Source organism: Hemibagrus wyckioides, linkage group LG26, assembly GCF_019097595.1.
Source record: "Hemibagrus wyckioides isolate EC202008001 linkage group LG26, SWU_Hwy_1.0, whole genome shotgun sequence".
NCBI classification, from domain to species: domain Eukaryota; kingdom Metazoa; phylum Chordata; class Actinopteri; order Siluriformes; family Bagridae; genus Hemibagrus; species Hemibagrus wyckioides.
Window position 1 is genome coordinate 10819487 of NC_080735.1, and position 16626 is coordinate 10836112.

At 37.2% G+C, this 16626-nt stretch overlaps 1 protein-coding gene and 1 long non-coding RNA gene across 2 annotated transcripts; one reads left to right on the forward strand and one right to left on the reverse strand.

Moving 5' to 3' along the window:
- Positions 1–9583: 9583 nt before the first annotated feature.
- LOC131347090 (uncharacterized) lies at positions 9584–13986 on the reverse strand. The gene is made up of 3 exons (XR_009203710.1): positions 10919–13986; positions 10793–10829; positions 9584–10581 (listed from the first exon to the last, which is right to left on the reverse strand). It is a non-coding gene; the product is annotated as an uncharacterized LOC131347090 (long non-coding RNA).
- cxcl18b (chemokine (C-X-C motif) ligand 18b) lies at positions 13985–15438 on the forward strand. The gene is made up of 4 exons (XM_058380957.1): positions 13985–14143; positions 14433–14553; positions 14688–14780; positions 15015–15438. Exons 1-4 carry the CDS (start codon positions 14077–14079, stop codon positions 15118–15120), a joined length of 387 nt encoding a protein of 128 aa, XP_058236940.1. The 5' UTR covers positions 13985–14076; the 3' UTR covers positions 15121–15438.
- The last annotated feature ends 1188 nt before the right edge of the window (positions 15439–16626 follow it).

The window sequence follows — 16626 nt, forward strand, 5'->3', positions numbered from 1 at the left end:
TTCGTTATGTAACAAGATCTTGGTGGTCACAGAGTATTTATTTTTTTAACAACTGACTGATGATTTTAACATCCTGTCCAGTGCTCCTCAGAGAGGAGAAGAGTAGATATGATATATTTTTGGTACAACAACAACAACAACAAAGCTCACTAAGGAAATGAAGAGGGGGGTCAAGGACTAGGAAAATATGGAAACATGATGTGACCCTGACAAACGCTAGAGAAAGAGTTTATTAAACATTAATGTGACTAAGTAGCGTGTTCATGTGAAACATTCCAGGTAGGAGAAGTGCACAAGTACCTGGAACCACCCCCCCCCCCCCAAAAAAAAAATGTGTGGAATGTTGTGCACGTCATGCCCTCAATGATCTTAGCATCGCTTACGTGTAGGAAAAGAGGCAGGTGCTGATTCTGGAGGAGAAAAAAATATATAATACGTTTTTTATGTGTGTTTTAATCGTCAGTGTTCAAAAATTCACTCTAATCTGCTAAAGCTGGCATGATTCTGACGTCATTTGCCATCAACCGGGGAACGGCTTTCACTTCCCGGTTAGTAAAAAAAACCCAACTCGAGACGATACAACCCTTCTAAAATACATGCACTAGACAGTCTATGCTATGTTATATGGGATGCAGCTTATGACATTTTCATGCCATAGAGGGTCTTAATGACAAACTTGTGATTGTGAAAAAGTTTTCACGTCAATCCACAAATTACAAATCATGAATCAGAAATTTCGCAGCTTTATAATGGCCCTGATTTCACCAACATGGAATGACCCATGCATTCCGAGCCAGAGAATCCTTAACACACAAAGTTTAGCTTGGATTTCTGTTCTATTCTAATTTACACGTCACGGAGGAACTGTTTCAGTTCTATTAAATGTTAAAATGTAATAACAGAGATGGCATATAATCATAAGCTATATGCTGAAGGGACTGTGACTCCTAGTAGGTAAAGCTGAAGGAAAAATACATGAATTAATGATTCTAATGGTAGCTAAATAAAAAAAACCCACCAACCATACAACCACTATTTTATTCTAAGCATGGATTTTAAACATGAATTTCCCCATACTGCAGCATTAAGTCTACATTTAGCTGTATATACACTAAAGAGTTGAAGTAAACTTAAAAAAAAATGTTTTAATACGGTTTCATCCCTATTATACCACAATGCTATTGGATTCCCAAATCTGAGAATAAGAGGAATAAAACATTTCAGTATGTGATGATTAGGGAAAATAATTATATAAGCTTCTAATCCCCCTTCACGTATTATGTTCCTTTAAAAGGCCCTATATTCCTTATAAATTGCCAAAGACCAATGGAAATAATGAAACATTATGGAACTTTAAAATAAAGCAAGATCGGTTGGAGGGTTAAACCTGTTAAGGCTATAGATAAAAGACTCAGACTGATCTCTCTGTGCTTTGGGGCTTTTTCCTTGGGGTAGTCAGTATCTTTCGCTAGGTCAAAGACCTGCATTGTAGCCCCTCAAAATTTGCATCTGTGGTATAAAAATATTTGTATGATTGTGATGGGTTGGCACCCTGTCCATGGTGTCCCTCAACTTGCGCCCTGTGTCCATGCGATAGACTCCAGGTTCCCTGGAATACTGTGTAAGATAAGGGGTACAGAAAAAGGATGGATGGATGGATGGGATTTTGAAACATTTCTCAAATTAATAAAAATTTCCTGTTTCACTTCAACACATCCCCTGGTAAAATTAGTCTTAAAAATTTGATCAAGTCATTTAAACAAAATTCCCAAATAAGGACATTTACTTAAAGCAGATTCACATACAGGAGTGTCAAGTAAAACACATAAAAATATGTGCACTGACTGCCAAGACGTATAGTACTTAAAAAAATTCAGATGAAAGATTCACACTGAAGTGCAGTGATTAAGCAATACATGAGTAATATATGATGAATCCCCAGGATATTATGATTTCCTGTCCCTTAGGCCCAATTACTGGAATTCCTGTTATCTGTCAAGACCATGGATAATACTGTACATTGCCTTTTCAGTGTCTCAGTGTTTATCGTTGGAAAAAAAGCCTAAAGACAGCCACCTTTTTGCAGAATTTCAGCCAAATCATCTGGACAGTATCATGATCTTGTCTAAGGATGTTGTATGCTCCAGTGTCCTGCTGTGTAAAAGACTCATGAGACTTTAACAGTGGCAACATTCCCAGCATGTACATGCATGTTTGAAGATGTTTTTAACATTTCCCCGGGCAAAAAACATGTCCAAGGCCAAAACAAATATACCGTTTTGCCTGCTTCAGAGTGGTGTACAGGTGTACCAAGAACAGGAGAATGAGGGGTAATTTTTTACTCATAAGTGAAAATTCTCTGATAAGTGAAATCCTTATGATTTTTTTTAACTTCCAGAATCTCACTATCAGTATTTATGTTGGACTAATTTACTAGTCAACTAGTTACCTAATGTAGACTCTCAGATTGAATTTGAGACACATGCACCTTGCTTAATAAAGCATGCATTTTTTCCCCTCCAAACACTCACTTCTAAAAATTTAATTCAATTTATTTGTATTGTGCTTTTTAAGAACACACCTTGTCTCAAAGCGACTGAAATATGGAAATTCAGAATAATAGTTGATAGTTATATCAACATATTGTGCATTCTGAAATGCTTTTTTGGTAGTTATTTGAATTTCTATAGACTCCCTTTTAGCTTAAACTACTTTAGCCATTCTCCTCTGACCTTTTTCCATTTAAAAAGTGATTTTACCCACAGAACTGCTGTTGCAAAGTTCAAAACAACATATTTGGCAACGATAACCATGCCACGGTCGAAGTCCTTAACAATGATGTCTGATGTCAACATTAACCGGAACTCTTGATTTGTATCTGCATGATTGTATTTTATGCACTGCATGCTGCCACATGATTGGTTAATTGGATAACAGCATGCATGAGCAAGTGTAAAAGCACATATGGCAAGGGAATGTGTATACGGCTTTAAAATGTCAAATATTTTAACAAGTAAACAGGACATTTGGAATATCTCATGGTCCAGATTTTCTACATTTTCAGAATTGAGATAAAGCAAATATTTTAATGGAGCACATCCTTTGTGTTTGTTTTTATATGTATGTGTGCTTGGCATATAGAAATCACCCAGTCTCCCACGTCCTACCATTTCATTAGAGCATTGATCTAGCTCTCATTTGCTCCAGTATTTAAGGTCATGTTTGGTGTCAGCACTTATTTACAGAGGTGAGCTGTGTCAGAGCTGACGGATCTGACCCTGAATCGAGCCCTGAAAACAAAAAATGCAAAAAAAAACCCCCAAAACCAAATTATTGTTGCAATGCAGTGCACCTTTTCTTTATACTTATTGATAAACTGATTGAGAAAAAATACGGTGGAGAATGTGTCTTCTGTCTGATGTGAATTTTACATAAAGCGAAAGGTATGTAAGGAAACATGCTTGGGGATGTGCAGTTATAGAAAAATAATCAAAAACTACAAGGTGGTGTGATGTCATTACTATTATAACATAAAAATGATAAGCTTTCTGTAACAAAATTTCACAAGAAGTTTTCTTTTACTCATACCACAGCAATTTGACAATGATTCATTTGCCTGATATTTTATTCATTAACACACAAAATGTCATAGTATCTATCCATTTAGAGTCCTTTTTGAACACACAGGAAGTGAGTTCCTGTTATAGATTGCGTTCATCGAGGAAGTCTGTGTCCACACATGCCAATTTAAAGGCTCGGATAGGACATGTGGCAAAGCGCCAATAAGTCCATATAAGTCACATTACTCCAGCTTCTACTTGTCTGAAGGAAGCATGAGTGGATGCCTGTGGTGTGTCAAGCATCTTATATACGTAACCTGGTGTAATTCCCTTTTGAGGGAACATTACGGGATGCTACGGGAACGTCAATTCTCACGCTGCCATATGCCGGTTGAAAGCATGAGAAAAGCCAGGAATGATAAATGTGTTCATATACAGTATGTGTGTATTTCCTTATTAATGACTTGTGTAGCTACATACGTACATAGCTTTTAACTTAATATAATCTTGTCACTGTTTATTGTACTCCATCCCCCATTGTGTATAATTAAAGCTGATTTGCTGAGATTATTCTTCACAAAGCGCATAATCAGTTAGATACAGTAATTATTCTTCGTCTAAACCAGTGTTGCGTCTCTCTGTCGTTCTCTCCTCATTTCCTTTTCCATGTCATTCATTTGATTAGCTAATTAGCTATTCAGATACGTTTACAGAACAACAGGACAGAACAATAGGACCTAATTAATCCAAATTTCTAATCGACGCTCCAGTAATTGTGACATCGGACAGCTTTACACGGAAGGCAATCTCTCGTTCCGCTCACTGTATTTAGCAATAGAGCACTTGGCTTGGAAGGGTTGAGTAACCTGATTTTTATAAACGTGGTGTGTTAATGCTGATGAATGATGGACCATGATAGTGAATTAAAAAGGATTTACGCAAGCAAGTCTGTATGAAAATCACAAGTTAGGGGTGATTTGATGGAATTTGGGGGTGGAGAATTATTTGGGATGTCTTTTGTAAGAAATCTGTCACTGATGGCATTTGCGTCATATAAGAAGCACCTGCAATCAAATTTTTTTTGCATTCAGTTTTGGCAAAGCTGACAATTCTAGAACAGTTTGTTTTTTGCTGTATGTTGTCTGTTTTATCCCAGTGCTCTCTTTTACATTTCCACAAGGCATTGCAATTTTGCCCTGATGATCTGTTGAAATCAAGGCCTAGATACTTCCCTGGTTATCAAGTTTGATTTGTTTTGTCTTCATTTTGTTTTCTTCTCTGGTTTAATTTTGCCTCACACCTCTAAGGTTGGGGGTTTGATTTCTGCCTCTGGCCTGTGTGTGGAGTTTGGATGTTCTCTCTGTGGTTTGGGGGTTTCCTCTGGGTGCTCTAGCTTCATCCCCCAGTAAAAAGAACACATACATTTTAGGCTGATTTGACATTTCTGAATTGTCTGTAATGTGTTAGTGTGTGCACTTGCGCCCTGAGATTGGGCTGGCACCCTGTCCAGGGTGTCCTCTGATTTGTACTTGTGTCACCTGTGATAGACTCCAGGTCCAGTATCCTGTGTAGGATATGGGATACAGACAATGGATGATATAATATTTATATGACTTCTAATATCACAACTTTACTACTGACTATGTCATGGAATTCATGTGTTATTAATGGAAATGCACGGGTTACCCTGGTAACTGCATGGTAATCTCATGGATATCTCATGTAATGCTTTGGTATATGTTCACAGAGTTACATGAAAATGAATAACGCTCACCCGTCAGCCTGTCTAATAAGATACCTTCACACATGCCACCCCCATACAATCCCTGTAAAACCCACAGAATGCCACAAAGCCTCAATGAAATTCCCCATAATCCCAATAAAATCCTAAACCTATATATTATAAAGTCTATTTAAGACTCACGCTGCATGTTCTACATACGATTAACGTAATAACAAGTTCTTATAGATGACTAGCCTGAATAAATGTAATGATAATACATAGAAAATTAAAAAAAAAGTAACTAATTAATTAATTAATTAACTTAATTGACTAATTAGGAATCCCCTAGAAATGAGACTTTATTCCAAAATGTAAAAAAAACAAAACATTTAGACACTGAGTCCTGATATGTGATTTATCTCATATTTGGTGGGTTGCTGAGTTACCACAAAAGTCTAAATGAATACACATGGGAAATATTCCATGGCAATATTCCATGTACCACACAAGATTCTGGGAAGTCCAGTCCATGATAAGTGTTTCAGTAAGTTTATTCTGTGTGGTCTTGGCTGCTTGTAAGTTTGTGCTTCCTCCTGCTTTATTACTTTGAGTTTATTAAACCGGCTAGGATGAGTTTATTTTTTCTAATGTTGCTTAATTTATTGGCTTGTTCATGGATTCATGATTGTGTTTGTTTATCACATTTTTGATCTTTGGTATAGGAAAGATATTCCATGCTAGAAACAACACACACACCACACACACACACACACACAACACACCACAAATATATTTCACACCTCAGCTCTTTGTGTTATCACCTGGGTCAGAGGTGGGAACAAGTCATTGTTCTACAAGTAACAAGTCTGTCTAAAGTCTTGATAGTCTTTTAGAGTCCACTCTAAATTAAAGACAGACAAGTACCAAGTCCCAGGGTCCAAGATATTAACTGTGAGTTACAAACAATTTGCTCTCAAGTGTGACTGATTAGAAATTGTTGCTTAACATTTTTATAACAGCATCTATGATAGTACTGCTGGCTGTACAGTGAAGTATTCACCTCCAATCACCCCCCCCCCACCTTAATGTTTTCATATTTTGTAGTGTTACCTCCTGGAACAAAAATGGACTTAATTGTGCATATACAGTATTTCTATATATTTGTATACACACAAAAAATAGAAAGACCCTACTGATGGGGGGAAAAAAACCCACCACATTTGGCTAAAACTCAACACTGCACTTTATCGAAGCATGGTGGTGGTAGCATATGTTGTAGCTTTTTTTTTCCATTAGCGAGAACTGAGAAACTAGTCAGAGTTGAGAGTAAGATAAATGGAGCCATCCATATACATGCAATTCTAGAAGAATTTGCTCTAGTCAACCGAAGACTATTTATGCGTTAAATGTATGTATTTTGGGTTAATTAATGTTTGTATCACAATGATTTTCTGTACCTTCAAATGTTAGATATATTGTTTAAATTAAACTAAGAAAAAAAGTTGTCTTTTATTTTTCACGTATACACCACTGCACAGTGAAATCCTTTCTTCACATATCCCATCCTTGGAGGGTTGGGGTCAGAGCACAAGGTCAGCCATGATGCAGTGCTCCTGGAGCAGGGTGGGTTGGGGGCCATGCTCAAGGGTCTAACAATGGCAGCTTGCCAGTGCTGGGGCTTGAAACTCGATCTTCTGATCAACAACCCAGAGCCTTAACCACTTGTGCTACCACTGACCATTTAATTCAGCTTCTGACGCAACAAAATGCCATAATTCTTTGGTTTCCAGTTAGGTTTATATTAATGTGCTTTTATGAGACATTTCTGTAATAACAGCTCATTCACAGGGACTTGTATGGCGGATAATCCAAACAATATAAACCATAAAAGCTGATTAAATATACATGCTGCTATTTAATAATAATAAACTAGACAAAATATATACTGTAACTGTTAATATTGTAAATCTTTCTGTAAGGGGATGTTTGCTGGACATTTCCAGTTACCAGTTTCAGGATTTTGTACCAGTCAGTATCAGAGAATATTCAGGATAGAGGACTTTTTTTCTTAGTGAGAAAAAAAGAGTGATGAGATGTAAGCAACTTTCAACACACAGTATATACGTGTAAGCATTTACTTATATCATGCAGGATATATAACCATGCAACTATTTACCTTATTTGATCATTGATAAAAGCAGGCCTGTATTGATTATCTGATATGGCTTGGTGTCAAATTGGCTTAGCATCAGTTTAAACTCTGACATACTCCCTAAGTGAGGGAGGTCTGTAGTGTTTCAACTATGTAATGGGAAAGGAATACATTTGATTGCGATATGCACAGGCATGGCAAGAGTCCACCACCATGGGCTCTCAGGTTCTCGTACCATGCATTGCCAAACACCAAATAAGTGCACAGACCTGTAAACCCTGAAGCTCTGTTGATCTTATAATGTGTCACACATTTTGTTTCGAATCTTAGCAGATGACAGCATTGTTTGCACGCATGGATTAGCTGGTTAGCCAGCAAACACATTATGAATGTGTGTTTATAATGACAGAATGTCAACATAATCTGCATGATTTTGCTCAGATTCACAGCTGAGTGTGTGGCAAATGATGAGTTGGATTATGGAACAGCAGCATTTCCCCCATGTGTTATATGTTATGTGTTGAAATTTTGGAGGAAAAACATTGTGAAGTCAGGCTTTTAGTCCTACTGTGAATCACATTGCATTCTTTATACTCCTGTCTGTGAGCACACACAATGTTGCATGTCTATGAAGGACATGTGTATATACTGCATGTATTTCTAAACATATTTTTTTGCTATAAAAACAGAGATGGTCCGAGTAGATAATACTTAACAGCAGATAGAGTTAGAGATTAAATATATTGGCTGAAGAATACCATATATTGGAGAATTTACTAAATGATATATGTTATATTGGGGGAAATATATATATTAAATGCACTCTGTGTAAAGCTCTGTGTTAGTTTACTTGGTCAGTCTGTACTTTTCTGCTCTAAATTATCCATAGAATGGATTCTTAAATATTATGCAAATAAGAACCACTTATAAAAGTATTAGTAGAACTATAAGGACTTCATAAACAATTTGTCTTGTGAAAAAACAAACATTTGCTTATATGCCACTGGTCTTGTAATATATAACTAATATTCTCTTGTATAAACTCCTTGAATAATCCTTGCCGGCATCTAATCAAGACAGCACAATGGTATTGTCATCTTTATTTTCTAGCCATTTTAGCTATTTTTCATTAGATATTTTTATATTAAATAGAGCTACACGAATGCATTGTTATCTTGAAGCCAACATCCATGACCTGCAGCGCATTGAACTTAATACAGCATTCCTAAGCCAGTGGGTGGCAATGCTGGATCAAGTTAATTTGTTTAACACATACATAATTTTTCAAAAGCTGTAAACTGCATCAAAGCTACTGCATGAAAGGATGAGTAATAGAAGTAGCAGCAAACCTGTCCTGCATACTCGATGAATGTGGAGTTAAACTGTGTAATATTTAAGTGTTTCAACATTTTGTAGTGTTAGATCCTGGACTTAATTGTACATATACAGCTCTGGAAAAAAATAAGAGAGCACTGCCCAATCTCTAGATTTGAACCCTATAGAAAACCTCTGGAATGTCATCAAGAGGAAGATGGATGGTCACAAAACCATCAAGCAAAGCTGAGCTGTTTGCTTTTTTTTTTTTCTTTTGCAAAAAGAGTGGTATAAAGTTCCCCAACAGCAATGTGAAAAACTGGTGGAGAGCATGGAGCCAAAACGCATGCAAATCGACACCAAATTCTGATTTCTTAATGTTATTTAGCCAAAGCATTAACACAATTTGTTTACAAATTATTTGCATTTAGTTTTATTTGAGTTATTAAAGTTCTGCATGATCTTGAATGTAGGAGAAATATCGTCACAAAAAATGAAACAAAACTCTTCATCTCACCAATATATGCACCTGTAACAAAAAAACATAAGAAACTGATTATTTTGCAATGGTCTCTCTCTTTTTTTTTCCAGATCTGTATGTCTATAATCCTTTATTTGTCACATAGATATTATAGCACAGTGAAATTCTTTCTTTGCATATCCCAACTTGGAGTGCATGATACCATACCCCTGGAGCAGTGAGGGTTACAGGCCCAACAGTGGCAACTTGGGCTTGATCTCTGATACTTCAATCAACAACCCACAAAAAAATAGAATGTTCCTTTTCAGCCATGTTTGGCCATATTTGCACTTCCCTGAAGCATGGTGGTGGTAGCATATGTTGTGAGGATGCTTTTTTTTATCAGCAGGGACTTGGAAACTGGTCAGAGGTGAGAGTAAGATGAACAGAGTCATCCATGTACATTCAATTCTAAATGAACTTGCTCAATTTTGCAAGAGATTTGAGTGTAGAAGGAAGCTTTGCAACAAAACTGAGCATAGTGCTAAAGCTACACATGTGGGTTTCAAATATTAATGCATCAAACAAATATATGCTTTTTGGTTTATTTATCATTTATGTTACAATAATGTTCTTGCACCCTCAAAAGTTAGACATATTGTGTAAATCAAACTAAAAAATCCCAATGAAGTTTATGTAATGCATTGATTAAAGAGGGATAAGTGTTGGCTCTGACTGCCATCATTCTTTGGTAGTGCAAGTTAGGTTTCTTTTTCCCCAAAATCACAAGCTCTCGCAGCACTGGGACCTCACAGCTGCACTGGCTAACTAAACTGTCAGCCTTCCAGCTGTCCTTTTGCCAAGTTTACAAAATCAAGAAGCTCTAATGTTTGTGGATGGTGGAAAGGGGGGGAAGGGAAATGAAATCTGGCCTCAGTTCAAACTCATGGCATATAAGACACAATGATCCCAAAGTAATTTCCAGATAACACCACTTTTCAGACCTGTAAAAACAGACAATGCTTTCATTTTTGAAGCAGTCATGAGACTTTATTTCCCAGAGTTCCAATCTGGAAGGCGTAAACATTTATTAGTCATGCCTGATCTTGTCCTGGTTCACATAAGAGCATATAACATTCAACATTATTGATCTACTGACATTAATAACAGGTTGATCCAAAGCATTATACTATGTACATTATGTTCAAGTTGCAAGGGTCATATGGACCCAACAAACTGACCTACTAATAAGGCATGAGGCAGTAAGGCATGGTGATGCAGAGGGTACCACTGACACGTCACAGTTCCAAGGTCATTGATTCGAGAACCCAAGCTCAGGATACTGCATGAAGTCCAGGTCCTCTGGTATAAGCTGTGTGATTGAGTAAAAGGTGTGAATGAGTGTCAAGACACGTCAAGAAGTTTCATTTCAACCATATATAGCTAGTGCAGTACATAGTACCGTTCCTCCAGGACCAAGGTGCTACATACAGACACATAAAACAACAAGGATCGAGGGACTAAGTACAGGCATACAGTTCAACATAAGTGTGTGCATGTGTGAATGAGTGTGTGCACAGTACCTCACAATAGACTTGGGTGTGTTTCAACCGGGATAAACTGGTTATAGTAGATGAAAGAAAGAATCAAATGAATAAATAAAAATTAAAGTACAACAGTAACTGACTTAATTACAGAAAAATACTGACATACTACAGTGTAGCCTCCTGGTGGTCCAGCAGCAGGATCCCACGCCCACATTTCCAAGGCCCGGGTTCGATTCCTGGGTAGGGCGCTAACCCAGCCACTGAAGAGTTAACTCTCAGTGCCAATCCCAAGCCCAGATTAAATAAGAGGGTTGTGTCAGGAAGGGCATCCTGTGTAAAACCTGTGCCAAACTGAAACATTTAGATCAGGGATGTCCAATCTTATTCGCAAAGGGCTGGTGTGGGTGCAGGTTTTCGTTCCAACTGAGCAGAAGCCACACCTGAGTCTACTGAAAGCCAAGATCAGTTGATTAGCCAGTTGGAATCAGGTGTATCTCCTGCTTGGCTGGAATGAAAGCCTGCACCCACACCAGCCATTTCTGGATAAGATTGGACACCCCTGATTTAGACTAAATGATCCGCTGTGGCAAACCCCAAACAGGGAGCAGCCAAAAGAGCAAAAAACACCTTACAGTATATACTACAGTATATAACTCACTTAACCCATATTTATTTTGAGCACTGGTTCACTGAAACTGGACATCTGAAATATGAATAATGTAAAAATAGCCTCTGGTCTTTTTTTTTCCAATCTCCAGAAGCCTAAGATCACTGTTATTGGCTGACAGGAGTGGAATCTAAAATGATCCACCTTAAGGTTTGACATGTTATATGTTCTGATGCTTTTCTGCTCACCACAAATGTGTTAGATTTAATGTAGGCTTCCTGTCAGCTTGAACCAGTTAGTCCATTCTCCTCTGACCCCTCTGTCCTCCCTATTCAACAAGGAATTTCCGGTTGTGCAACTGCTGCTCACTTTATTTATTTATTTCCATTCTTTTTTAAAACACCATTTTGTGTAAACTCTAGAGACGTGTATGTAATCTCAGGATATCAGCAGATACTGAAATCCTCAAACAAACATGGCAAGGCCACTGAGATCTCCTCCATTCTGATGTTTAATGTGAACATTAACTGAAGCTCTCGACCTGCATGAAAGTTTTCCACACTGCAGTCGACAGTTGGTTGTACACTCACTTTTATCTTTTGATGATTGTCAGGATCAGTACAGTTTTGCAACCTATGCATAGATCTTCCCATGACCATGTGAGCGTAAGCAAATAGGTCTAAAAAACAGGTCTAAACCACAGGACGTGTGAGAACTTATTTAACACGTTAAAAGAACAGGATATTACATAATCTCTATAGAGCCTCAGGTGCCTCTGGTGAGACACTTGTCTGATTTGTGAAATACAGGTATAATCTCTTCCAACATATTTGCCAATTCCTGGTTCACACAAATGCCATCAGAATGACCATTAGTCTTGTGTGAACCTCTAGATTTGTCGCAGCAAGTTAGCAGCATATTTGCCCTGACTTGATGAAGCATTAAGAGTTCCATTCACTGAAACTAAGGGGCCGAGCCCAACCCTTGAAAAACAACACCTGAATTCAATGATTAATTGGAGGGGTGTCCCAAAACTTTTGTCAATATAGTGTACATTTTAGAAAATTTAGGAAAAATCAGACCACATCAGTCTTATATTTTCGATGGGATTGTGCAAAAAAAAAAAAATACAATAAAATAAATAATAAAAAATACCAAATTGATTTCCAATTCAGTTTGGATTCATTTCTTCAAAATCAGGCGGTTCCTCTAAGAGATTCCTGTAAAATCACAAAATCACATTTGTCTCACACCTCTGCGTTTGAGGCTTCGATTCCCACCTCAGCTGTGGAGTTTGCAAGCTCTCCATGTGCTTCAAGGGTTTCCTTGAGGTACTCTGATTTCCTTCCCCCGGTCCAAGGACGTGTTGTAGCCTGATCGGCATCTCTAAATTATCTGTAGTTTGTAAATAGTATGTGAACTTGTGTGATTGTGCCCTGTGATATGCTGGCTGCCTTTATGGTAAATCCCCTGCCCTTGTGCCCTGTGTCCAGGTTTCCTCTCACCCTGTGTAGGATAAGTGCTACAGAAAACTGATGGATGGATAGATGGATGCACAAAATCACAATAGCTGGAACTGATAGCTGGATAAAAAGAATACTTTAATAACAAACATCAACGGTCCCTGGTGGTCCAGTGGCAGGATCCTGCGCTCTCACCATAGCTGGGTTCGATTCCCAGACAGGAAACCAACTTAGGGGTTAAGTCTCAATGCTTGTCCCAAGCCTGGATAAAATAGCAGGGTTGTTTTAGAACAGACATCTGGTGTTAAACCTGTGCCAAAATCAAATATGTGCCCGCTTTGGCAACCCTGAATAGGGAGCAGCTGAAGGACAACAACAGTAACAACAACAAAAAGGTTAAAAGGTTTTACCAGAAGCACAAATTACTTTCACTTATACTCAGACTTTCACTTATACTCCTAAAAATCCTTAACAGTTATAAATTTTAATTATTTAAATACTTTCCACCTCTGACTCTGACTCTAACTCGTCTTGGGAAATTCCAGGGGTCTTTTGAACCCGGGATTACATCTGATTGTGAAACACTTACTGTCTATGGGGAGATGAGTGCGCTAATATAAAAGGAATTCACAATGATGCATAATTAAATAATTAAAATGTGAAATAATTGTTTAAGTATATTTTAATTTTTTTTTTCCCCATTTAGATTTTAGATTTGTAAAGGTTACATGAAAATCTAAGTAATTAAATAAAATTGCATGTAATGGCTAAGTTCAATGCTTGTTTTTTTTTAATTTAAACATTTAATCTTATTATTTTGCTATTCAGTTATTTCATGCTGAGATCTTGGTGCTGTTGGGAATTTGACCACAAACTGCTTTCTCCTTTCTAGTTAAGAGGCTTTGTATAAAAGTTTCTTGTCAAATGAATTAATGTTACTGGAGCAAACTGGTTAGTAGCCAGAAATAAAGTAACGTTTTCTTTTTAACTGTGATTCAGACTTTTAAAAAAACACTTTAATCAGCAAGTTTCCTTCTTCAGCTCCCCCATTTCTATGCCTCCTACTTTCGCTCTGTGCATTCCAGCCTTGCCTGGAAAGTCCACTGCGCTTTCCAATAAGGGGCGTGTCTTGTGGAAATTCCTACACAGGGATATATAAGAGTGAAAGCTCTCTTATCCTGCTCACATCACTTTTACTCAGTGTTCTGGACTTTCACTTTTACTCTTTTTCTTTATAAACTGTATTAATTATGGCTTTTCTTACCCACGCTGTCAGTTTCATCCTGGTTGTGGTCCTTTGCATCCAGCACAGTAATGGTAAGCCTGCATTGATGCATTTGACCTATTTAGCATTGAATTTTTATATTTATAATATTTGGCATTGGTATGGATTTATTAGCAACCTCCTTGCATATAACTAGATATATGGTTAGATAATAACTAAACACATTCAATATATAGCTGAAACTAATGCTCAACTTTAATGATGTTCTATTTAAAAGAAAGAGCATCACTATAAAATAAAATTTGCATTCTGATATATTTTGTAGGCATAGTGTGTAGCCTTGCCTCTTTGCATGCATTAATCTGTATCTCTGTTGTGCAGCTCAGTCAATACCAGACAGATGCAGGTGTCCCACCACGTCTGTGAAGGCTTCTAGGTGGAAATATATCGAAGAGTTCTCCGTCACTGCACCGAGATCCCGCTGCAAAGTCACTGAGATCATGTGAGTATCCTCTCACCTTCTTATTCTCCTTAATAACACGTGTCAGTCATTATATCCGCTTTTATTCCTCTTGTAACTCATTTGTAGGAATTCTAGCCACGTTGCTAATAAGATTTATTTTTTGCTTTTTTTAGACTGACACTGAAGATGACTACAAAGACAAACGAGCAACGCTGTATTAGCCCGAATATTTATCAAGGTGAATTTCTTCAGGAGTGCTGGAACAGGTGAGGAAACTGATACATGACATCCCAGTTTCAGCTTCTTCTTCAGGAATTTTGTGCAAAATATTTAAGACCTTTTCACATTTTGAGATTTTTGTGCCTTCTTTATTTTAATATGGGGGGTAGTGCATACTGGGAAAAGATTTAACATGCATGATTTTAATATAGACATAGATTTGATATCAAATTCTTGTATTCACAAAATTTGTAATGACAAATAATCTCTTACTGAAACAGGATAAACAAAGATGGAAAGAGAGCCACTGTCAAGATGGTGGAGTGTGGAAATCCCAGAAACACGACAAAAGAGGTGGATAAAGCGACCACGGCACAACAGCCCTGAGCATCTGAAGAGGAGGGGTGTGTGTGAGTGTGTGGAAACTCCAGAACTTTCTGTGGTCACATGACCAAAATCAAATCCAATGGGAATTCTGACATCCAGCCTCTTTCCTCTGTTTGGAAACTCCAGTTGGATTACCCAAGGGCACTCCAGCGAACTGTCAAACACAGATGTTTAGCACTAAAGCCTTGCTGCAGGATTATCATCCATACTGAATGTTTTATAGGCCCGAAGAGCCGTCACCATTTTATTTAGTATTTAAACCATCTAATATTTATTTGTAGTGATTAAGTGTTTTAAATAAATGTGTACATTTTTGTATCCCAAGTCTAAGAGTGCTTCTCATTTGAAACTCGGCATAGTTGGAGAAAGAAAAGAGATTCAAAAGAAAGTAAACAAACTCAAAGCAAACATGATCAGAGGTCCTAGTTTCCTGGTCATGTGATCCGTGTTCACAGGGGGATTGAGCCCCATCTGCTGACTGCTCCGCAATATTTGACCTGAATACGTTTGTTAAATTACTCAATGATGAAATCATTACAGTGACATACTTCATAATTTCCACATAACATCATGCATGTTTTTTCTTCTATTTGCAGTTAACTCGAATCACAATCAGAGAGTGACAGGCTTGTAATATTGCATGGGTCAAGCGTAAAAAGAAAAAGCTGCGAATTTAAATGTATATCAGCAGTCCACTTTTATACTGGGGGTGGACATTCAAGAGACACATTCAAGTCCATATAGATAATATTTAAGGCTAAAATAAGAGAAAAAAAATATGACGTATACATTAAGAATAAGCAGAAAACTCACATGAAGTCGATCCTAACTGACTTTTATCACCTAATCATGGAACAATAGAAATAAATAAACTAATTCCACATTGTTAAACACACATGCATTACTTTGTGTGATATGACAGTGGTTTGGGAAATATTAATTTACTTTGGATGTTTATTACACACTCAGAGAAGCATTTCAATCAAACCAGCATTGTAAATGATATTAAATACATTTTAACTTGGTTCGTTTTCATTGCAATTTATGTATCATCATAGTAACCATGATTATTATAGTACTGTCTATAGTTTCAATGGTTTAAGTATCATTTACTGATAGGTAAACATCTTTATGTACTTTGCATCATTTACGGTTCATCATTATTTGTGGGTGAATATTGGTGTCTTTTCGGCAATATTTCACTCTTCTTAGCAGTATGCTGGCCTCTGACACAGTACTATGTAATATTATAACATGTAAGGCAAGGGTATGAGATATCCCGTGCTTATTCACAATCCTGCAAGCAGAAGTACATGCACTTACAGATATCTATACTAACAGTTTGTATAGTGTTTCAAAATGTACATATCAAAATAAAATGTGGAAAATACTCCTGTGTTTCTATTTTTTTTTTTTTACACCTATATGGCGCAAATGTGGTTCTTTCACAAATATCCCCAGTAAAAGTGAATCGTTTTTCTTTCGTTCAGACTGTCAGAGATATTT

Excerpts from the sequence above, each read along its gene's own strand:
- cxcl18b (XM_058380957.1), top strand. The coding sequence starts at position 14,077 with ATGGCTTTTCTTACCCACGCTGTCAGTTTCATCCTGGTTGTGGTCCTT. Across the intron at positions 14,554-14,687 it reads TGCAAAGTCACTGAGATCAT|ACTGACACTGAAGATGACTA; the intron begins GTGAGTATCCTC and ends TGCTTTTTTTAG. Across the intron at positions 14,781-15,014 it reads CTTCAGGAGTGCTGGAACAG|GATAAACAAAGATGGAAAGA; the intron begins GTGAGGAAACTG and ends TTACTGAAACAG.